Genomic DNA, 25,057 nt, shown 5'->3' with positions numbered 1-25,057 from the left:
TACTTTCGCAAGGCACTGTGTATATATATATATATATATATATATATATATATATATATATATATATATATATATATATAATGTACTGTATCTCTCTTTCAGGGAACATTTTCTATGAAAATGGCATTTGCCCTATAATTACTGACTAACAATTTTCTGAAACAATACTGAATAATTTATTAATATATTCTTCAAAACCACAGTGGTTTTTAATTTCTTTAATTTAAAGTTTGGTGTCTCTTGAAATGCAGTAGCCAATTCGACTGTACTTTGAATTGCAGACCACATGATTTTTTTGATTTTAAAGGGCGTAAGGATTAGTCACTTCCAAGTCCCAGTTGCGTGTGACTATTCAGTAGGTTCCAGCACTATGTATTTGATGTGGTTTTTCACGATCAACCCTTCCTTGAAATGTAAACTGTTTTTCTTCAACATGGTAGTCAATTTTCCAGTTGCAACTTGTACTGCAGTCTGTATGTTCTGATCATATATATGTTATGATTTGAACACTGATGTTTTCAGAACTACAACATATCTATTCAAAAACCAAACCTAGAATTTAGTTAACTTTTAGCGAATAACTTAAAAGTCCTGTACACTGTTAGACATTTTCAATTAGTTTCTTTCTTTAAATGACTTAAACAATGGTGGTATTTAAATTCACAGCTGTTTAGATCAATTGTTATAGATTTGTTATAGATTTGATGTAATATGTTATAGATTTGATGTAAAACAGGTGGTACCTTTTTTCATTTTAGTGATTTGATTGATGAAAAAATGACTACTATTAAAACCTTGCCCATTATGCATTTTTGTTAAGAATACGTTTAGTTTTTAGTTTCTGTATAAAAAATAATAATAAAAAAAATGATCAGTGTTTTTTTTTTGTATTTATATTTTTAGCAGATGGACCATACCTCCAAATTATAGAACAACCTAAACAGGTAAGACTATAAACAAGGTTATAGGCAGTGCTTAATTTGTACTGAGAGAGCTGCCAGGGCACAAAGAGCAACGATGATTAAAGGGTACGATTTTGTCAAAATATGTAAAAATCACGGCACAGTCACAATAACGCTATTTAGACAAAAAAGCTATTTATTAATATAATATATTGTAAGATTTAATATGTGTGCTAAATAAACATCTATTTAACGTATTTAACATGTTTTTTTAACAGTGTCTTTTCAAACAACTGTAACAGGAATATGTTTGCCTTTAATTTTAACAGGTATTCCTTGTCCGATGTAAAAAAAATTATAATAATAATCTGAACACCGAAATTCATTTTTTATAATAAAAGTTCTGGTTGTAAATGAAGAATTTTACACTATCTTTTTTGTTAATGTCTATTTAAACACAGCTGTGCTTTTGGTATTACAGTATGTACATTAGAAGTTCACTGTCATCCCTGAGCACATTGTTAAGAGGTTTGTTTCTCCTTTTAAAGCTGCTCTCCCGGCTTTTGTGAAATTGTTTGGGATATTGCTCTTCTAGTAGCATAGTACTTAATTTTGCCACTTTACTTTTTTGTAGTTCTGTGTAAGTAATCATTTTATTTGACGTTTGGTAACTGCTTTAACTTTGCACTGCTGCCAATTCAGACTGCTCACTTCCTATTGTCACGCTGAGTGGAAACCAATGACAAAATTCACAGGTTCTGTGACTACCGTGGTATAATCCTTAAGAATAATACAGCTCTTAAGAACCGCACGTTCAAAATCAAAACAAGCTTATTTGAAGAGTACTGCAGTATTGCAAGTTTACAATCACATATTCCACATCATATACAAAGTAGTAATACATGCAGAAAAATAAATTAAAACCAACCGCAATGTCTTCCAGCAATAAGGAATTAATTCAGATCATTTTGATGTGAGGTGCAGATTGTCAACGTGTTGCGGCCTTCTACTTAAACATAGTACGTCCTAATCGGCATAGTGTATCATGTTGCCTATGATGCCTGACTCATGGGACACCCTGTATACGTCAGTTAAATGGTGTCCAGGCTTTCAGACTCTGATACGGTTGGTTTTAATTTTGGTGCTGCTGTGCCTACTGAGTTTCTAAACTAATAAACTGTAGCTAAGTTCCCAATCATCCCAACCTGACATCTGAGAGAAGATCCCAGGTAGTGTCTGGGGGAGAAAAAAATGCTGTTAATAAAAAAAAGGTGGTTATTCAAAAACCTTTAAATGTTAAAGAAAGTGACAGGCATGAAGGTTTTAGTGACTCATCCACTCTGTTTTAGAGAGGCTTTCGTTTCCGCTACGGGTGTGAGGGACCATCGCACGGTGGATTGCCTGGAGCCTCAAGTGAGAAGAACAGGAAATCCTTCCCACAAGTCAAGGTATGTGATTACATGGACCCCACATTGGTCCCAGATTTGTAGATTGTCTTGCTGACGACTGAGTAATTGGAATTACGGCTTCTGTCGGGTTACATTACGCATTCTGACTCAATTTCCATTGCTGGCAGTGTCCTGTTGCAGTAGTCCCTCGCTAATACAGACTCTGTTATGCCGTACAGTGGGACACAACGTATGCCCCCCAATAATAACCAGCTAAGTGTGACACTAAGGCACTGTGAATGGCATGATCCAAAGAGACACACTGAAACAAAAAAAAAACATTGATATACTGACACTAAAGACAGGACAAAAATAAGCGCAATAACAGGTACAAGTAGCCTAAATTAAGAACATGAGTGAAAGAAGTCATATAAACTGTCATATACAGAGATTTGATCGAAAGGCGAGAGCAGTGGTTGTCAAGCATGAATTTTAAAGGGCCACATTTGCGGCCCTGAAACATGACATGGGGCTGCAGTAGGTACAAGTGAGTCTGTTTTGAACCCCACCCCCCAAGTTTTTTTCCAGTTTAGACAGCTCTCTATATATTTTTATATTACATAATTGTGTATCATTTAAGAATGGATAAAGCACTGCACAGCTATAAAAAGGATGTTGTTAGTAATAAATGTAACAACAAAATACATTTACTGATGACTCATGTAAACTTGCATGAATCGGTGCGTATTTGAATTTTGGTGCTTGCCGCGGGGAGAGTCCAAATAGAAGCAATGAAAGGGGGGTTTCGAGGAAGCCTCTCTTCCAGTGGGGGGGAAAAAAAATCCTGTATGATAAAATCACCCCTGGTAAACTTATGTATGTATGTGTGTGTATTACTATCCCCCACTAATGAGGAATTACTATAGTGAAGGTGTCACACTTTTTACATTAAACTTACTGAATTGCCATGAAACTTGGTTAGTTATTGATAGCTGGATGTAAGTCAAATTCCAAACAGCCATCCCCTTCATTAACACCAGTAACGGTAGGAAACAACAGAGACTGACCTCAAGGTAGAATTTCAGCTTTGATTATTATAACAATATATATATATATGTATTTTTTATTTGTTTGAAAGGATTTTCCAGGTTTCTGATTTCTAACTGTTGATTGAGAGTTTAAGTCATCATTGGGGAAATCACAGATTTGTAATTCTCTTGAAATTCCACCATGTGGCAGAAACTACTTCCAGTGGTGCAGCCACAGACTCTCGAAGCTAAAGCCTGTAAGCAGTTGTGTGGGCAGAAGCTGATTCTACATATGGCTGGGAAATTCCTTTTATGTCACTGTTATTGATAGGAGTGTCTAAAAATCTGTCAAATAAGCAAAACAAAACAAAAAAAGGGAAATAAAACTTTAGTTGTAACTCACTTTCTGCACAGTAATCTTGAAGGTAATTTATTTATTTTGGTTTGCCATGGGTTTTCAAAGAGTTCAGGTCTTCATTTAACTCCTGTTTTTTCAAGAAAATATTTCAAAGCAAAATTGCTTCACAACGACCGTGAATCCCTACCTCCAAAAATGTCTCCCGTCTTGTGATTTTGAACAGAGTTTTCTGTGGGAGCTGGCCCAAATTGGTTTCAGGGCAATCCACTTTAATTAAAATGGACTTGTGGGGCTAATTACGTTAGTTTGTTTAATAATTAATTTAAACAATTAATTAATTTGAATAAATACAATAGTTCAAATCAATGTGCGTTAATCAACTTGAATGAATACTATGTGACCATTACCATATTAGATCACCGACTAAATAAAGACAATCTATTAGTTATCTGCTAAATAATCTGAATATTCATTCACGTTAATTAAGACATCATAATCTTTTTATTTAATGATGTGTATAAGATTGAGCAATTACAAAACACACAAAACACCATCAACCACAACAAGGTAGGTAAAATGTCATAGCAGTTTATTAGATAATAATACTAATGGTACAGAAAGGAAAGAATCATCATGAGATAACAGTTCACATACACATCAATGCAGCACCAGTAAACACTTATTCCTTGAATGTATATGCTTCTATATATGTTGTTTCTCAATAGTGCATTTAAACTACAGTACAAGTGGAATCCTATTGCTTCCTTAACATCCAGTATAGGTTCAACATTTCATTCTATCACAGTACATTAACTCCTCTGTCTCAATATCAGTACAGGCTGTGCGGATCTGTCGGCAGGTGATGACGTCACTCTGCTGACCGTTCCCTCAGCTCAACTGCACAGACAGTGGCCCTGCATCTACCGCTCACAGGCGAAATAAAGTTAAACCTAAGCATTTATCATTTAAATGCAAAAAAAACCTTATTAAATTACAATTATTCTAATAAAATATCACAGCTAAGGCTGAACTACAGTTGTTTAATAACAATTACACAAGTATACTTTCAAACAAGTACTTCATATGACAATATGAGTTAAGCAGCTTAGTTACTTTTTAACCAGGTTCAAACTCTGAGGTTTTCATAAGCTCATTAAAAGCACAATTTAAGATAACTACTGTATTAACTTCTATGTGTTGTAAATTAATTACTCTAGTTCCACAAGGGAAAGGTAATGAAATTATATTCAATGGTTCCTTGAAGAAGACCCAAAAGTCTGCAGAATAAATCTTCCGTTGTACAGTAGTTACATTTTTGCTTCATTACCATAAATCTTCAAACCCAAGTTGGGGCTCCTTTATCTTCAAAACCCAAGTGGGGGTTTCACACACAGCCTGTGTGTTTTCTTCTTTCCTTGAATGCTTCGCCTAGCAGGCAGACGCAGTCTCGTAATGCTGTGGTTACGACTGGGAACAGAAGCTTGAAGCCGAGCCGGGAATGGTTCTTTTCAACGCATAGATAAACTGACTCGCAGACGTCTCTTTTCCTATTAGCAGGAGTCCTGAACACAGAGCTTTCTTTGACGTTCGTTTATTGCTTAACACTATCTTCGCTTATGGAGCCATGTTAGACTCAGAAACAAATTCGGGAACCAAATTGGAAACTGATTCAAAGTTCTTGCTGCAAGTTGCTAGTTCTTATAGGACTTTCACATAAAGACCTGTGCATTACCCCTACAACTGCAATCCATTGTTTTGGACAATGGGTTGCCTAACCCTGCATAGGATGAATGCATTACCTAATTATGACTTCCTTCTGCTGTCTGCAGCTTTCGTTTCCTTCATAAATTCTGATTGGATGCACCGATCTATTTACGATCCTGTAGAGACCCTTTGTGTCAGGTTCAGTTAAAGTCCACAAGAGCTCACTACCCCCTCCTTTGTGCTGGGTGCTCGGAAGTTGCACCAGTCAATAGTTCACATGCTGCCTTGCATACTGTGTGTTCAAGAATGAATCCAAAAGATTAGATCAGATATGTACTTATATAAAAAAGAGTTATTAATTCCAGGCAAATGTGCCTACAGACTGAAGTATACCGCTTTGGAATAAATTACTGTGCTTTTTATTGTTTTAAAAGTTTTTGTTTAATAGCAACAATAAACCCTAAAGTTTATCAAGCTAGAATATGCCACAGAGCACAGCCCTGTGTCTGTGTGGTATTATTACAGGGTGCTGTCACTTTATTGGAAACTTTACTTTGAAAGTATATGACATTTTTATAACAGACAATTTTACGTTGTTCCCGCCTTCAAAAAGCAGTGCATGAAAAATGTGGGCATTTAGAAAGTACATCCAATGTTGATGAGTACCCAAAATTTCACTACTGTCGGTTTATATTGGGTTACTTGTTTTGCTAACATCATTTTTGAATCTGCTTTTATTTATTTATTTATTTATTTATTTATTATTATGTATGTATGTATTTATTTATTTGGCCTATCCAAGGTGACTTGAAGGTGTTAGAGGGCAGTGAAGGGTTACAATGCAAGCTTAATATTTAAATACAGTGTAGTTTACAGTAAGTGCAAATACTACTAAAATACAATATGAATTAGGATGCAACAAGTTAAGATTACAAGTTATATCTACAATGACATAGTAGTGCAGTAGAGCAAGGATAGTGCATTAGCTGAGCATCCGGTAACGTGGTGCATAGGTCAGGCAAGTTCAGTGTATAATAGGAGCAGTAGAGCAAGAGATCTACAAGTGCAGTCTGAACAGGTGGGTCTTGAGGAGGCGACGGAAGGCAGTGAGAGACAGAGCAGTCCTGAAGTTCACGTCTGTGAACAGGTCAGTCTGTTTTTTTTTTAAATGTGAAAGTTAGTTTAATAATTAGCTGTACAAATATTGATGACTGTTGCAGGATAGCGTCAGAAGTAAGACTTGGGAAAAGCTGCAGTTGAAGCACGTATGCACACTTTTAATACACAAACAAACACAGGAACAAATAAACTGGCACGAAGGCCAAAATAACAGGCTTAACAAAACAAGCAAATGTAAAATAGGCTGGGCATTTGCCTTCATTAATTACTAACAAGACTCAATCTCCCTCCCCTCACACACAAAGGATTTCTCCTCCCTTTTATACATGTGGCCATTCTCCAACTAGTACTTAGTTACCTAATTGGAGAATAGCCACACCTGTGGTTTTTGGCAGGGACAGCTTTAACCCCATCCCTGCCAACCTTACATTCCCACACACACACTATTATTATTATTATTTATTTCTTAGCAGACGTCCTTATCCAGGGTGACTTACAATTGTTGCAAGATATCACATTATTTTTACATACAATTACATTATTTTTTACACATTATTTTTACGTACAATTACCCATTTATACAGTTGGGTTTTTACTGGAGCAATCTAGGTAAAGTACCTTGCTCAAGGGTACAGCAGCAGTGTCCCCCACCTGGGATTGAACCCACAACCCTCCGGTCAAGAGTCCAGAGCCCTAACCACTACTCCACACTGCTGACACTATTTATACCAGCAGGGCTTTTTTTCCCTGCCACAATGACATACAATGAATGTATTGTTATTGAATTAAAATGAATAAATCCATATTCGACTTATAATAAACAAGACTAGAAAACATAATTTGAGTATATTAAACATGGACGAGGCAAGGGAATTAAAAAGACATAATATATCAAAATGGAAAATCCATGCATATAAGAACCCTATACACACTCCTGGTGGTTTTGTTTCTCATTTTCTCACATTAACACAATTAACACTTAATAACATTTCTTGCAGCAGCCTGAAATAAACCACATTTATTTCTTCTAAGAAATGTGACTAATGGTTACTCTGCCCGGTATGGCTTAGATCAGGGGTGGGCAATTCTGGTCCTGGGGAGCCGGTGTCCTGGCTTTTGTTCCAACTTTGCTCTAAATTACTTAATTGGACCAATTATTACCAATTATTGGTCTAATTAAGTAATTTAGAGCATAGTTGGAACAACAGCCAGGAGGGACACCGGCCCTCCAGGACCGGAATTGCCCACTCCTGGCTTAGATCCATACATAGCTGGCACACACTTTATAAAGGACAGGGCGTCCATTTTTTTATAGCGGCACAATCAGTTATATTGACAGTAAAGAGTGTTTTTTGTTGTATTTCTTTAACACATTATAGACAGAGATATGTTTATAAATACCATACAACTGGTCAGCATACTTTTTATGTCTAACCCTATAAGCAACAAGTCTTTTATACCTCATTGAAATAATAAACAAAGACCACAATATGAAAATTAACCACAGAGTACCATTGTACACAGATTATAAACATATAATATATGCTACAATTGTTGACTCTATTATACTTGATACTAAATTATGGTACAGTATGGATGAGCTAGAGGTTTTTCTAAGGTGATGTTACTGTTTATAACATTTTAGGAAATCCATCAATGTACCTTACAACAAAAAAATACGCCACAAAATGTGTATATGTGTTTATTGTTTGTAACTAAAGATATCAAGCTAATCATTTCTCCACAAGCCCAGTATTTTTTTTTCTTCTTTTGTGCTGGTAGATGTGTGGTGTGGTGAATTAAGTAATCTCTTGATCTTTAGTTTTTTGTTTTTTTTCATTGTAGTTGGAAGTCATGATGTGACTCATCTGACCAGAGTGAAAGTTTTTTTTTTTAAAACCACAGGAAACCAGGGTAGTCAAGTAAAAAGATCCCCTCATTTAAAATGCAAGCTTTCATAAATATAATTGGTATGAATTTTTGTTGTTGTTGTTATATTACAGTGACCTAAGATGGCTTCCGTATTAGGGTTGAGTGATTTTGTTTATTGTATCTGTTTATTTTTTTGGTTTGTTTTCTGGATATTAAAGATGGTTCTAGATATTAGCTTCATGTCGTAGAAACAATTTGAGGTGGTGGCTCTCTATTTGCACGATAATGTAAACTCTGAATGCTAAATGTTTTGGTGACCTCTGGCCCTGTATGTGCTACTGCTTTAAGGTCACATGACTTTTTACATTTCTGTTGTAAAGAGACAGAAAACCTTTTTCTAATGACTGGTAAACAGCTGTATTATCTGATTCTTTGACGTAAGTGTTGTCCAGTAAAAAATAATCATTTAACTGTCAAAGTCAAATACAACAGATAATAAGACTGTGCAAGCCCACTGTAGGTAATAAACACAAACATACTGACTGAATTAAAACAGTTCAGCAAATCTGCATATAAAAATGAAGAGTAAGAAAAAAATATTCAATAAAAAATGCAATGAAAGAGATTTACAAATTTTCCAAATGTACATCAGAGAACCCAAAGGAACTAAATAAATTAATTGCAATTATGCCTAATAAAGTATGCCCTACTGTACTATTTTTTCTTTTAGTGAGGTTGTTGAGCTAACTCTCTCGCAATTTATACATCATCAAAAAGTGCAAGACTTGCAGCATTATAACTTTAATAAATGCAACTTATTCTGCGTGAAAATATGCAGTAGTCTTTACTGCCAAAACCACTAAAATGCTGACATTTTCAATAATAAACCACTTCTGCTCTTCCTTATGTTGCAATATTTACTATTTAGATATGCAACTATCAGGGACCAGCAAAGATCGTCATTCAGCTCGTGACCCATTCCAAAGAGGTGCACCTGCATGCACACAGCCTGGTTGGAAAGCAGTGTGACAAAGGCATATGTGTGGCTGACCTGCAACCCAAAGATACAAGCATCAGGTGAGCAATTGTAAACCTCTAGGAGGACCTGTTGACCAGGTTTTGAGAGCCCAGTATTCCCCTAATGAGTTTTATACATACGGACGACTGAATCCTAGAATCTATCTATGGAGTTAACAAAAATGCTCTGGTACAGTGCTTTTAAAAAAAATAAATAACATATTTTATAATTACAGTGATTGTTTAATGAACTTGCTACAATATATAATTTGTTAAATGTCACAAATCCCCTCACAAACAGGCATGAACAGCAGCAATTACTTTCCCCTCTCCTAGTTTTCCAAACCTGGGTATTCTTCATGTCACTAAAAAGAACGTTACCAAGACCTTGGAGGACAGAATGACTGAGGCGTACAGATTGGGCTACAACTTCGGCGTCTCGATTCACCCAGAAATAAATTCTTTACAAACCGAGGGGCGAGTACCAAGAGAACTCACAGGTAACAATTGGAAAGACTTAAAGAAACTTAGATTTAATGACCAACGTTTCGACCACCTATTTTTCAATGTTGAAGACATTGAAAATATTTCTAATCGAAATAGTTATGGAATTGATAAAGTTTCTTTTAGTATTTCTAAAACTCTATGGGTGGTTTATAGTTCTGGATGAAGCATTGGACATGTGCCAGTTTTTGCATTATACTGTATGTAAAGCATGGGTGTTCTGTCCACTTCACTTTACTTTCATGATAGCATCTCTTTCATGGATAACCCAACAGGGCTTTTCAGTTTTTCTGCTTTGCATATATGCTTTAATGAAAAACAGATGGGCACAGCAGCATAGTAGTGTGTTTCCCCTGCCAAACAACTTGCTGTAAAATAATGTACAATACATGCAATCTGGTCTTCCTTGTAGTATTATCTTGTGGCACTTGTCAACTGCTAAGACAACTAGTTAAACCCATCCTTATTGTTTTCACAGCTATGAAAATAATATAACAAAAACCAAAAAACCATTTTGAATGAATAGCCTAATGGGAATTATGTCATGGGATAATGACATACTGTTGTGTTTTCCTGAACATATATATATATATATGCGCCAACAAAATGAGCAATTGGTAAGGCATTAAATGTCATAGTGTTACTGTCAGTGTGACGGGCAATGCACCAAAACCATCAAGTCAAGCTACATTCCCTTCATTTTTTAGGGTGATCAAGGTAGAGCAGGGTTTCCAAATTCTAGAGACTAGAGTCATCTACTGCAAGTATAAGAAAAGTAGTTATTTCAATCCGGTGGCATTAGCAGCATAATCAGCGCCCCTCTTTTCTTGTGTTGAAGATCTTTAGGTTCTTTGCTTGTTGTTTTTATTCTTCACCCTTTCAGTCCTGGTAGAACCTCAAGATCTCGTCTTATCTCAAGGTCACACAGTGAGTCAGTGGCTGAGTCGGGATTTGAACTGGGGACCTCCTGGTTACAAGCTCTTTTCTTTAACCACCAGACCAGTGTTTAACCGCCTTACCAGTGTTCTCTCCCATAATTGCAATCACCCTCCAAAAATATCCTTTTAGCTTATCGATAGTAATTCCCAAAAATTCAAGACTAAACAAATTATCGATTAATATTACAATAATCGATTATTGTCCCAACCCAATTGTTTTCAGTTACGACACGACCTTCACAGTAATCACTTTGGTTAGGTAGGTTGCGTTCCCCATTGCACACAGATCCAGGCAGTTATCCTCAACAGAAGAAATGGGGCACCAATGATCATGTTACTAAACAGCCTATTCATTCCTGTTACAATTACAGAGCTTTGAAACCAATGTATGTCTTATAAGTTTCTGAAATCCCAATAGCATGTTAGAAAATGGAAATTAATCAGATTCCCTGTTATAGATCACCAGAGATGCCTCATCGCTAATGCTGCCATCAGTCAGGCCAAGGACATGGATCTCAGTGTGGTTCAGCTGATGTTCACAGCATTCCTACCTGACAGTGATGGTGGATACACGAGGCGACTGGACCCCGTCATTTCAGATCCAATTTTTGACAGCAGTAAGTACTAGGGATTCAAGTCAATATGAGAATCTATGAGCATGAGAATTTTTGTCAATTTTAATACTCTTTTTAACTTGAAGTGTGCAACATCCGGAGGGGGTAGATCAATGCCAATTTGGTACAATTAGCATCAGTCCATGCATCAAAATGCACCTTCAAGGGAGAAATTGAAGAACAGTCATCTTGCTGGGACAGAAATACACTTCCTTATCTCCTGTAAAACCATTGGAAGTCTTGTGTTAAGAAATGCTTATCATACAATTTAAGAAAAACGACGCACGGGCCAATGGTACTCGGTATTAACAAACCTCTGAATAATCTCAAAACAGGTTAATCAGTTTATACTGTACATTTTTATACATATACATTATAAATGCAACAAACAAGTTAATTTACATACCTCTAGTTTCTGGACCATGGGTGATAAATCACTGAAATCTCAGCAATGAGCCAAACTTTCAGTTTAGGTCAATCAGTAAACCCTTCGAACCCAGAGCCAGTTTCCTTTAGGGTTATGACTGACTTAAAGAAATTGTGACTGGCTAATATGACTACCTGAAGAAAATACAACTTTAATTTAGCTAATCGCACTTAACAAAACTGTATTTAATAGTGTTTTCTTTTTTTTGTAAGTATCTTACTTCTTCTACTCATAAAAAGAAAACGCTGTTAAATACAGTTTTGTTAAGTGCGATTAGCGAGTTGTCAAAGTTTTGATTTGGTCCCAGCCTTAGATGTGACAGTGCAACAGAAATATACAGCGCAACACATATTAATGTATTATGAATTATTTAAATTATTTGTACTACTTCCACTCAAATTAGTGTATTGCACACAAAAACTTTATTACATTTGTTTTCATAGGTATGCTGAAAGAGTGTCTAGTATATATTGAACTGGATGCAATTACAGTATGAAAAAAAAAAAAAAAGAATCGGTGGAAACTTATAAAATGAGACATACTGTCTGAAATGGTTGTTAAACGTTTTAAAATCAATCTGGAAATTACAAGCAGTATATCAACCGGTATTGCTTATTATCTATACATCTTCAGCCCCAAAACCATACAGTCTCAAAAAGTATATTAATCAATATCATATTTACATCATTATCCACATAACATACTTAAAGAAAAGCCTGATCTGTATTTGTTTTCACAATTCTGAAGCCGTAATTTTTGGAAACGATCACTAAACGTAAAACTATATTGTCACTATATTTTATAAAACCTTGCAGCTACGTGGTATAAAAGCAACATTAAAAAGTTACAACTTGACAAAATCTTTGAATTTTAGTCAACTGTATACAAACCTACAGCCAGGAGTTAGTTTGTAAATAAAAATATAACGTATCTTATAATTAAGAAAGAGGGATAGCATTTTTGTTTCTAGACCTAAAGTGCTGACCTTGATTTGTAGTATCTTCTATATATGCTTCAAGTTATCATGTGGCTGTTGGTTTTTGTGCCTTACTGTTTGTGTTGGTAGCTGCATGCCGACCTTCGCCTATCCATGTTTTAACATAATCAGGTTTAAAGAATACCAGTGGTGGGCCAGCTAATCTGAACAGGAGCGACAAGCGTTGTTTTTTGGGCATTTTTATGCAGAACACTTTAGTCATTCAATTCATGTTATGTGTAACAGATTCGCACTCACTCGGGTTCGTTGCTCCTTTAAAAACACGACCCAGCACACAAGAAGTAGATTTTTCCAGCGCTGACGCGCTATTTTTTTAATACACACAAAATAAAACAAAGCACAAAACAAAAACCTAACTCCGTCTTGGAGCGCTTACTAAACAGGTACTCCCTGACTACCTCGCAGGACGGCTAAGCCGTTTACCTGTCGCACACACACACAAAAACCCAACACTTACTTCCCACGACTTTTCAGAAGCAGAGCACCTCATCTGCCTCTCTCTATCCAGCCGTCCTCAGCAGCCTTGAGCAGACTGCCTGCTCTCCTTTTAAACCCCCCCACCTGGATCTAATTCCCCCAATAACGCCCAGGTGAGGATGATAATCAATAATAAAACAATTAAGAAATCAATTAGCAAATTAAATGAAACAATAAAGCAACACAAATCAAACAAAAAGGTGCATTTTCACATGTTTTTTTTTTTCTTTTTTCTCTCACAACCCGCTATATTACATATGTAAATAAGTTGTTACAAAAAAAAAAAAAATTTGCAAACTGTATAATTCTTGCCAGACAAAAAGGTACCAGAGTAATATCAGCTGCTATTGGCACGAATGGGACTACATAAGCACAGCATGTTTCAGGGGAATCTTCTTTCGGTGTGAAGGTACAGTTACGAGCAACAAAGGCCAACCAATAGAATGTTAGCAGAAGCTAGGAAGAGGCAGTCGCCCTAGCAATCAGTAGCAGCACTCAGTCAGGGTCAGGTAAAATGAGCTTGCTGTTTACCAAATATGACTGACAGTGGTGGCTCCAGGGTCTACCGTTAGCTTATGTTCCCTAATATAACAGCATCAAATCCCGCTGTTGAAAAATATTTTAATACAAAATACTTCTCATACAGTAATTATAGTACAGTAGTTACTTATAGCCTTTCTGTGAAAATGTATTGATTTGAAGTTAAGAAACGTACATCTTTTACCAGACAATTTATGAACTTCATATTACATTCTGATGGTTGCTGAGTAACCAAAAAAAACAAAGCACATATTAAGATATTTAGTTACAAAAATAAACTTAAATTTAATTTGTAGTAGCGGTAGCATGTTAGCAGAGTTTTCTATGAGGGGATTTTAACTGACCGCTTTGAGAATCTTGTAGGACTGTCAGGTTGCGCCCTATCTTGGCTTAAATCCTATCTTTCAAATAGGTTACAATATGTTCAAATTGAGGAGCACGCCTCCTTCTTATCTAGAGTTACGTGTGGCGTCCCGCAGGGCTCTGTTCTTGGACCAATCTTGTTTTCCCTGTATATGCTCCCCCTGGGTGATGTTGTCCATAGACACAGGGTATCTTTCGCTGCTATGCTGAAACCAGGTAATTCCACATCTGCAAATGCCTCAACTACCTGTCTTATTGATATTAAGAAATGGATGTCAACAAATTTTCTACTGTTAAATTCTGATAAAAACTAATTTTGGGGTCAAGAAATCAACGAGAGAGGGTAAATCAATGTGCCTGTACAGTGCACAGCTACCCCACTGAGTCAAAGACAGAAATTAGAAATTTGGGTGTCGTTTTTTACCCTGATTTTTTTATTTGAATCCCACATTAGGAACATAACTAAAGTGTCTTTTTTGCATCTAAGAAATATTGCTAAATTAAGATGCTTTCTCTCAGCACAAGATGTTGTGATACTGATGCATGCCTTTGTAGAATAAATTACTGTAATCTACCCTATTTTCTGGTATTCCAAACTGTGTTTTGTCCAGATTGCAGCTTGTGTAAAACGCTGCTGCCAGGCTAATGAAAACAAGTTTGATCATATTACGTCAGTATTGGCATCCCTACACTGGCTCCCAATACGATACAGGATTGATTTTAAAGTCCTGCTCATAACCTATAAAAACTTAAATGGGTTAGCTCCATCCTACCTGAGTGAGAACACAGGTGGTAGAGCATTCAGCTACAGGGCCCCTAAATTGTGGAACGAATTGTCTCTGTAAGGGAGGTACCAACTATGGCAGCTTTTAAAACTTGGCTTATTTTTATAGTCGATCATATACATGATTATACTATTGCCTTTTTACTGTGTTTTATTTTAATTTTTTATCGTACTTATTTGTTGGACTGTTTCTAATGCTTACTGCTCTGTAAATGTTCATGTTGTGTCCATGTGAAGCTCTCTGTGGCACCTTGTTGCAAAGGATGATATATTAAATAGAGATTTGATTGATTAATAGAAACATATAACAAATAATTAGCCTAATTAATTAGTTAATGTTTTATTAATTTTTTATTAGGCTCGCAAAATCAATAATGGAACTGTTGCATTGTGAGTCTTTAAATTCATCAGGTGTAAATGTGAATAGTTTCCAAGTGTTTTTTTATTTTTTATGTTGCAGTGCTTGCTGTGTATTGGTGACACAGAGTTGAAAATAACAAAGCAATGATGACATGTTGTTCACAATTTTATAATATCGGATCAGATAATCTGTTATTTTACATGTTTTGCTGCACAGAAGTTAATATCTGGTTAACATGTTGCTCCCTAAAGCCTGCTGAAAAACCACAGAACTTCTCTTATTATTCATTGTTCCACAAAGCACACCTGGAGGCTTCATAACCTTTAAACAAGTGATATTTTCTTTGGGAGGATGAAAGAGAGGATATTTAATGTACATTCAGTAATTACTCTGGTGCAAAGATAAAACACTGAAAATTATTCAGAATTCCATGCTGCCCCAATCTTTTACATTAACAAAATGATCTGTTTTCATTTTCTCCCATTTGCGATTGTTGTTTGTTTATTTGTTTGTTTGCTTTCATTTGAAATGGACAAATGCTTATTAAATCCAGAATTGTTTTTACGTGATGCATACAAATTTGTCCAGTATCAAGAGGTCAACAAGTGCTATAGTTAAAAGGATGTGCAGTGATTTGCTTTGTTACAGGAATTGTTGATGATAATGCTGATGATAATAATACTATGATGAAAGCTGGCCCACTTTATTAAGGTGAAATACTGCAAAGAGTGGTGGTGTTGTCTTTAAAATGCTTTTGTCCCTTTGGGCATGGTGCTGGTCTCAAGGTCGCTCCTTATGCTGTAAAAGTGGAGGCGGTAATGAAACTGAAAGCAAAACCCAGGTGGTCCAAAACTAATTCTTAAAAAAAAACTTCTGACAGCTTTTGCAAGAATGTCAACCAGTGTTTAGGGAAATTTGAGTTTACTGTACTAAAAACTGCAACATTTACAAAGTATTACCTTGCATATGTCAGGCCAGGGTTTGATGCTTTTTAGGGGGGAGAGGGGACTTGATAATTGCCTTTAGATTTTAAAAACCTGTATCTTGATATATTTTGGTTTGTTCGCCATCACAGAAGCCCCAAATGCCTCTAATTTAAAGATTGTGAGGATGGACCGCACAGCTGGCTGTGTTACTGGGGGTGAAGAGGTCTATTTGCTTTGTGATAAGGTTCAAAAAGGTAAGCGTGTTCCTCCTTTTTAAAAATGGCAGATAATGTTTATATAAATGGTGGTGACAATTATGTCTCAAGCAGATGCTGGGGTATTAGTTAGTTGATACTGAACACATGTCAGAATGCTAATGACAAAGATGAATATAATATAATATAATATAATATAATATAATATAATATAATATAATATAGCCTTGGCCCTTCTTATTTGAGTGAGCTACTGTCCTCTTATGTTCAGGCTTTACCTTCCGTTCTGCTCATGTTACAGGTAGCTTGTTGGTAGAGCCAAGATACTGTTTAAACTCTTCTGGGGGCAAGTCCTAATAGTTTATGTGCCCCTTGTCTGTGAAACTTGGTGCCTGCCTGGCATTATTCATAGTCAGTTGTTGTTTTGAATACAGTTTATCTTTGTGATGTAACATTTCCTCCAGAGATGTTCATTATTTGATATGTGGAGCTCTCTGTGATGAGCATACAGCCTGGGGAACAACTTATAGGCAGCAGAATCCTCATGGCCCTTGTCAAACAGAATTGAAGGCTGTACATAAATCTAACCGAAGGAGAAGTGATGGCAAGCCAGAGCTTTTCTGGTTCCAAAACAAAGGAATATCGCTACCATGTGCTGACCTAAAACCAAACTGGTATTAAAAGATTGTCCTAATTTACTTGTAAGTTACAAATATTTAAATCAAAATATAGATATTTGTATTCCCGTTTAATTGTCTGCTAGTTTCCAAAGACTTAGTTTCAATGTGTAATAATGTCAAAAAATATGGTGGTGGATACCTTTGGTTTACCCCTTCACTGCTCTTTTGTGAGGACTATACTGTGCATAAAACTGGTTTGCGATGAACTAAAGTAGAAAATGTTTTGTGCACCACTTGGCAAGAGCAAAGAAGGAGCAGTGAAAAAGTCTTTTTAACCCCCAAACTAGAAATTGCACAAGGGGTAAATATTGGCTATCTGCCACCAATTAGTTTTTTGCTTACAGCACATCTCATTAAAAGGTAAGATTTGAAAACAATGAGAAACGCCAACAAGAATAAAAAGTTGATCATTTATAACTGAGTTCAACTTTAGTATGATTCACCTGCAGTCTGTTTTGTCACCTACGAATAAGGAAGTACTGTGCATGGCCCAGTGGTTCATGTTCATGGGATTTCCCCAGTACTACATTTTACACAAAACAATGGTGTATTAAGCTATTGAGGGGATTGAATTGGCTTCATTTGAATTTTGTCACACACAGTATTGTACTGCTGAAAATCTAATAAAAAAAACAATATCCCCATTAGCTCTCAACTGCTGTGCATGCCAAAACTATGACTCAGAATGATGATAACAAAGCATTGTTTTAAATAAACTGTTTATTTTTTTCCGTAAAAATTCAATACTGCTGATTTTCCTAACAGATGACATCCAAGTTCGGTTCTATGAGGAGGATGAAACAGGAGGATACTGGGAAACGTTTGGAGATTTTTCTCCAACAGACGTGCACAGACAGGTCTGTCCTGTAAAAAAGACAAAAAATGTAGCCGCACGTAGCCAAAGCTAGCTTTCTCGATTTGATACTATTTGAAGAACCTTTACATTTTAGTTCTAAAAGGAATGGATGTAGCAAGTACAAACATGTAGTAATTTAAGGCCTTATTCAGTGCTTTGTTGTCAGCTTGACTTGAGTTTTTTAAAGTTGAACTATTGAAGCATTGAATCTGCTTGAATTGTCTTTCGTTGACAGTCACAAAATAATTTATTTATTTTTCATGTCTTGTGGAAAAAAATAGATGACGCTGTAACAAAATGATATTTTATCTTTCAGTTTGCTATAGTCTTTAAGACTCCAAAATACCGGGACCTCAACTTGCAAAAACCAACCTCTGTGTTTGTCCAGCTGAAAAGAAAGTCTGACAATGAGACAAGTGAACCAAAGCCCTTCACTTACCATCCACAGGTTATAGGTAATTGTACTTGTGTCTTTCACATGCTTAATCAGAATACTGTACAGCATTTAACAAAGAGAAATCAGTACAGTAGAACCTGTCCTATCCAAATTAATTGGTTCCAGCGGGTCCATCAGATATGCAAAATATTGTATCTCGGAGGAGTCGTTATACAACATTGTAGTCACTTTATTAACAGCTGGGCATTATAAATGAACAATGTCAGGTACACCAGTGTGTCTAAAACACCAAAGTGTGGTACTGCCTATACAAGAAAATCTGTGAAAATGATTGCAAAACAAAGCACTACAATACAGTATTTGACAATTACAAAATAGCATTCCAAAAACAGTTCTTACTGGCTTTCTGAGGCTATGCCAAAGTAATGCGACACATTATGCTGTGTGTGTTAACCCGAGAAACAACAACATGAAAGCAAACTAGCTGTGGAGGTCAGTGAAAAAATCTTGTTTCAGCTTTAACAGTATATTAATTATATGAATCCCTTGCTTTCTTGTTTTCTTTTATTTAACATGGTTAAACTAGGCAGTTACATGACGTGAGAACATGTAAAAAGTGCAAATGAATCCATTCTGTCCTGCTAAGAGCCAACTTCATTGTTTTAAACCCATAATAAAATGTGCATTGATCAGTTTTCATAAGTACCGTTCAGTTGGTAGCAGCATTTGCCAGAGATCCATCAGTTAAAAGAGAGTATCATAGCTTACAGGAGTGGATATGACAGGTTCTACTGTATATAGAGATTTCGGAAATACCAATGACATCATTTTGAATTTGATAATTAGGATTGGTATTTCCATTCTGCATTTTTGTCTGATTTGACGGTTGTTTATCAGCTCAACATGCGGTTACAGTACAAATGAAAAACAATTATGTTATTAGATTTGTAAACATGGTGACATGTAGAAAAAATAAACTATTATTATTATTATTATTATTATTATTATTATTATTATTATTATTATTATTATTATTATTATATTTCACGTTCACATACAATATGCAATATATGAAGAATGCTAATAATGCACATCAAAGCTGTTGATTATGTTGCACAATTGATTATTTATTTTGGTAGTTATAGAAGACTATAACATTAGATGATGCAAGCAGTTTACCTTGTGTACTGGATCCAGATGTACATAGCGCAATGGAATCTTGTATAAGTGGAATTCACGCTTTCACTGTACATAACCGAGATCAACACACAAACTTTTGCAGCTTTGTTCTGCTTAAAATAAATACATTTAAAAAAAATGAATGTACTGGTTTCAATGATTCAGTTGAATTACATTTTTATTGATGTAAACACATATTTACAGTTTTATTGATGTAAACACATATTTACATTTTTTGTGTAGAAGATGAGTATGTGTCTTTCTTTGTGCACAGATAAAGAGGAGGTCCAGAGGAAGCGTCAGAAGACACTGCCCAGCTTTCCGGATTATGGTGCTGGATCTGGTGGAGGGGGAGGAGGGATGTACGGTGGGGCAGGAGGGGCTCCTGGAACAGGAGGGGGTAAGCCGATACAAATCAGGCACTTTCCCTTCATTCAAACATGAGGAATTCAAAACCAGTAAAATCAATTGATCTTTCTTTGAGAATTGAATATAGTTTTGCTCCACTTCTTCCCTGCACCTTTATTCAGACTAACTTGTCCAGTGTGATTGTAGAGATGTATGTTGGTCCTCGTCTTTTAAGGCTATTGAATCTTCCAGTGAAGTAGTAGTGCCATAGACAAGAGTAATACATTATTTTATTAGGAATAAGTAGTTCAACAAACATATTTAATATGTAAAGGTACTACACATAACATGTTTTTCTCTTATAGCTGGATTTAATTACCAAGGATACTCAAACTATAATCATTTTGGAAGCCGCTATCCATATTCTGGTGGTCCCAGCAGCTCTGGTGCTGGAATGAAACATGGTAAAAGAAAATTACATTTATTTTATTATTTTACATTTGAGAAGCCATTTGAGTTGTACTTGAACTCTTTCAGCACTAAGCAACATTACATGACCCCCCCCGAATAACTAATTAAACAGTTGCAGTGTGTTATACTGAAAAATACATAGATATACATATTGGTATATTAGATTAGTTAATCTAGTTAAAAACGTGTGTCATTTTTGCCATGAAAACGTAATTACTGTTTCTATTTGCTTTCATTACCACTTGGACACATTGCTATAGGAGAACATTTAGTACTCCATTTATTATAGTCAAAAAATTACAAATTGTGGATAGATATTACATGTTAATCATAAAAATGAAAGAAAACTAAATTGCTATGACAAATCACCTTCATGACAATTTATAACTTATGTAATAATAATCATAATAATAATACATAATTCTTAGTCTTTTTAACATTTTTGGTTTTGTGTTTTTCCAAGTTTTCCACTACATTCTCTTTGTGATGAGTTTAAAATGATATACTTGTAAATATACCTAAATATACTTGTGTATACCTCATGCTGTCTTTCCCAATGTTAAAGCTTCAAAGGGCCATGCAGATGATGGCGATGACAGTGACTTGGATGACGATAGTGAGGCCCAGAGTAATCTGAGGACTAGCTGCCAGGAGAAGTCCGAAGACATGCAGAAAGCCTGTGAGGAGGAGAGTACATCAGATGGAGTGAATCAGGGCCCTACCGAAGATTCACTTAAGATGGAAGAAGCCAAAAGCAGAGTCGGTAAGTACACCCATAACCTTAAAGATGAAACTGTTAAAAAAATAAATAAATAAATAAAAAGAATACAAATTCAATAGACAAAGTTTGTCAAGTGGGCTATGAGATTTTTCAATATTTTGTACCTTTGGGTACAAAAAGTTGTTTTTATAAATATAGAAATATTCTACCACACTGGTAGCTGTTTTTTTTTTTTTTTTGTATGGAACACACTTTAAAAGATGTTCTCTGATGATGTCCCTAAAGTTGTTTTTTTCTCTCTCTGTCCAGACCGACTATTCACTGAAAAGGCTATGCAGCTTGCTAAGCGACATGCGGATGCGCTCTTTAATTACACCGTCACTGGGGATGTGAGGATGTTACTGGCTGTTCAGAGACCCCTCATGGCAGTTCAGGATGAAAACGGAGATACGTAAGTCAAAAAGTCACTTTCCGAGAGTAATCAATAGAAACAGTGAGGGTTGTTTTATTTTATATGTCAAAGTTTGATGTTTTATCTCAACACAAATACTGTAAATTGTGTAATACATAGTAAATAGATCTGAACATTTCTGGCCATTTTTGGATTTACAACCTGTGAAGACTTTATGGAATATTGCTAGTCGTCGTCTTTTTTTTTTTTCTTTTTATAAGTCAAGTTTCCATTCTTAGCTAAATTTGATCTTGCCTGCTGCTCTTTTGTTAAGAGACTGAGCAATTGCTATTCATATTTTTTAAAATAGTGTATACAGAATGGAGGAGATATGAGGAGACACCACGAGGATGAACATGAAGTGCATCACTCCCAATATATAATCCATTATCATTATATCCCAGAATAGAAAGCTTCAGCACCTTCTTGTGTCCAGTGTTGTACGCAGGGTGGAACAAATCACTTTGTATGCTTTTGGCCATTTGGCCACTAGTTTTCAGAACCTGGTGGCCAAGTGAACTTTTGTGATGGCCAGCATTTTCAAATGGAGACAATATGAGGAGACATGTATATGTTGCACACGCGTTGCTTTTGCATGCTTTGTTTTCATGTAATGACTGTTTTTTTATTATCTTTAAATTGTAGGAGGGGAACTATATACAACTGATATGCCAAGGAACTAACTACATACAATTCCAGGGAACTCTATACATTAAATTCCAGGGAACTCTATACATTAAATGCCAGGGAACTCTATACATTAAATGCCAGGGAACTATTTTCTGTGTGCATAAAATGCCAGTGAGTGAAATATATACATAAAGGAAATAGAACTATATTAATCAAATGACAGGGAAGATAACAATATAAAAAATCCAGGGCAGGTGAACACATTTCTTTATTTTTCAGTTACTGTCATAGACAAGCTGGCTAATACTAACATTTTGTTAACTCCTCCTCATCTTCAGTTATATTCTAATTTTCATGGAGTTGGCCAGGTGTGGATTTTCCAAAACTAAATGCAAATAGATTTAACTGTTGCTTCAGTTTCTTAAGTAAGAGATATTTTGAGAATTTTTTTATTATTTCCTGTGCCGTCTAAGCTGATCAACTGAGCAAGTCAGGGAAACTCAATGGCCTGTAGCGCTGCAGCTGTCCTGCAGCACGGATCATTTTTTAAAAGCTGTGCAGTTATTTTAACCCCCCCCCCCCCCCCCCCCCCCGTCTGTGATGTAAGGCAGCACAGGCACCTCAACACTCCTTTCGAACCTTGTTGTTGGGGTGATGGGAATCGACTTGCTTTTAAAGTTTTTTAGTTTCTTAATTTTCTTTAAGTTGGCAATAGCCGTCTCTTCCAAACTGCAGACAACGCAGAATGAATTCTGACTGATAATTTCCGCTGTTCTACCCTAACTTGACTGGCTGGTGCGCGTTACTATGGAAACAAGAAAAGGGGCCTGGTTCCACAAAAGGATTGGCTCTGCGAGATCAACAGGGCGGTGCAGATTTTCACAGTTAAGCAGAAAGCCTTTATTACAGAACCGAAGTTCTGTTGTATATACTGTAAATGTGGTGAAATCTGCTGGCCATATTAAAATTGAAGGTTGCATTTGGCGACCAGGCAACCTGATTTGAACCACCCTGGTGTGCTCCAGACTTCACATAAACTACCTTCTGTTTAATAAAGCCTGACATCTGACCAATGGTGATCTTATTCATTCCATGGTAGCCCTTGGTCATTTAAGAAATCCTGCAAGGCTAAGGTCAGTGCTCACATAATTAAATGCTAATTCTAAATATTTTCATATTGGAATGAATTCTTAATACCGTACATTTCTAAGTCTGGGCTCTAGGATAACAAGAAGCTTTTCTGCACTGATAGCAGATGGATGACATTTGGGGTTCCAGTGCACTGTGGGACGTCGTTCTTAATAAAATATTTTGAAGAGGGAGCAGTTCTATATTCACCGTGCTCTTGTGCTTATAAGAATTGTGCATATGTGCTAAAGAGAGTTGTTCTTTGTTTTATGCATTTCAGTGCCTTGCACCTTGGTGTTCTCCACCACAGATCTGAGACTGCTAAAAATCTTGTTGAAGTGATTTCTAGTATTCCTGGGGAGGATGTGATCAACATGAGGAACGACCTCTACCAGGTACAAGTCAGGAGTTTAATACTGTTAGATCTGTGAAGCAAACTTGTCTACAGGAAAATGAAAAGGTACAAGTCTTACTGTAAATAACTCAACACAGCATACAAGTTAACTGGTCCTGTTGTTTTTCTTACAACCAGTGATATTTTGTGTTTTAGCTGTTCAGATTATTTTTTTCTTCTATGTCCTGGTTTGCAGATTCTTCATTTTTTAATATATATATATATATATATATATATATATATATATATATATTTTTTTTCTATATATTTCATTAAGGGGTTTTAACAGAAATAACATTCATGGAGTGCAAGTAAATAAAACACATGAGTCATTTAATGGTTATTTATTTGTTGTCTTTCACAGACTCCTTTACACTTGGCCGTTATTACACAGCAAGCAGACACAGTGGAAGCTTTGTTAAAAGCTAATGCAGATTTAAGTCTCGCAGATCGCCATGGCAACACAGCTTTACACCTGGCTGCCAAGCAAGGAGAGTCAAAGATTCTGAGCCTTCTACTCCAACGCCAGGAAGCAGCTGGACTGATTAAACATCCTAACAGTGAAGGTGCAGAACACAGGGAATGCTTTAGAGAAACCCATTTTGTCAGGCTTTCTTTGGATTACCAGTCTTAAGACTACAAGGAAGTATTTAAAAGACTATACAGGAAGTTTCAGACTTCTTTAAGTAAAGTCCTTTTCTTTTTACATTTCCAGAAAAATATTTCATATTGCAGTCAATGACAGTCATGTTTCCAATTTGGTAGTCGGTAGTATAAAATACATATGCACACATTTTAGAAACAATGCATATGAAAAAAAAAGAAACAGGCGCTAGGATGGTCCTGACTGAGCACTTGCACGCAACACTAATTCCACCCATTCAACATTGTATCTGTTCCTATACAGTATAACGATCTAGACAAGTTGGAATGAACTCTCAGTGCTTTGTTTGCAGGTTTGAGTGCTCTTCATTTGGCGGTGCTGGCCAATAGCTTGCTGTCTCTTAGACAGCTTATCTCTTATGGCGTGGATGTTGAAGAATGCGAGCAGAGTTCCGGTCGAACTGCACTACACCTGGCAGTAGAGCAGGAGAACATCTGTTTAGCTGGAAGCCTTCTCCTTGAGGTATAATATCAAATTTGCATTCATGCTCAGAATCATTAAATCTACTGTAAACCCCAGTTTAAAGTTAACAGTAAAGATTGTGAAATACAATCTCTGTATAAAAACAAATTGAAGAGGTAATGCTTTTTTTCATTTAATTATG

At 36.0% G+C, this 25,057-nt stretch overlaps 1 protein-coding gene across 3 annotated transcripts in view; it reads left to right on the top strand.

Annotated features, from left to right (window-relative positions):
* LOC117421210 (nuclear factor NF-kappa-B p105 subunit-like) overlaps nt 1–25,057 on the top strand; it is a 45,296-nt gene that overhangs the window by 10,413 nt on the left and 9,826 nt on the right. For 2 of the 3 annotated variants that reach the window (XM_034035314.3, XM_034035313.3), the window contains exons 5-20: nt 904–944; nt 2,252–2,350; nt 9,300–9,448; nt 9,725–9,888; nt 11,289–11,447; nt 16,469–16,573; nt 17,980–18,071; nt 18,387–18,525; nt 19,921–20,046; nt 20,360–20,458; nt 21,031–21,228; nt 21,496–21,637; nt 23,086–23,151; nt 23,676–23,790; nt 24,154–24,355; nt 24,746–24,915. In XM_034035314.3, coding sequence (XP_033891205.3) covers nt 904–944; nt 2,252–2,350; nt 9,300–9,448; nt 9,725–9,888; nt 11,289–11,447; nt 16,469–16,573; nt 17,980–18,071; nt 18,387–18,525; nt 19,921–20,046; nt 20,360–20,458; nt 21,031–21,228; nt 21,496–21,637; nt 23,086–23,151; nt 23,676–23,790; nt 24,154–24,355; nt 24,746–24,915 — 2,066 coding nt within the window. The remainder of the gene's footprint in view (nt 1–903; nt 945–2,251; nt 2,351–9,299; nt 9,449–9,724; nt 9,889–11,288; nt 11,448–16,468; nt 16,574–17,979; nt 18,072–18,386; nt 18,526–19,920; nt 20,047–20,359; nt 20,459–21,030; nt 21,229–21,495; nt 21,638–23,085; nt 23,152–23,675; nt 23,791–24,153; nt 24,356–24,745; nt 24,916–25,057) is intronic. The other variant, XM_034035315.3, reaches the window with a different exon arrangement.

The sequence above is a fragment of the Acipenser ruthenus genome, chromosome 1 (assembly GCF_902713425.1).
Source record: "Acipenser ruthenus chromosome 1, fAciRut3.2 maternal haplotype, whole genome shotgun sequence".
NCBI lineage: Eukaryota > Metazoa > Chordata > Actinopteri > Acipenseriformes > Acipenseridae > Acipenser > Acipenser ruthenus.
Note: the sequence above shows the minus strand (reverse complement) of the source record. Positions and strands in the feature narration are given on the sequence as shown.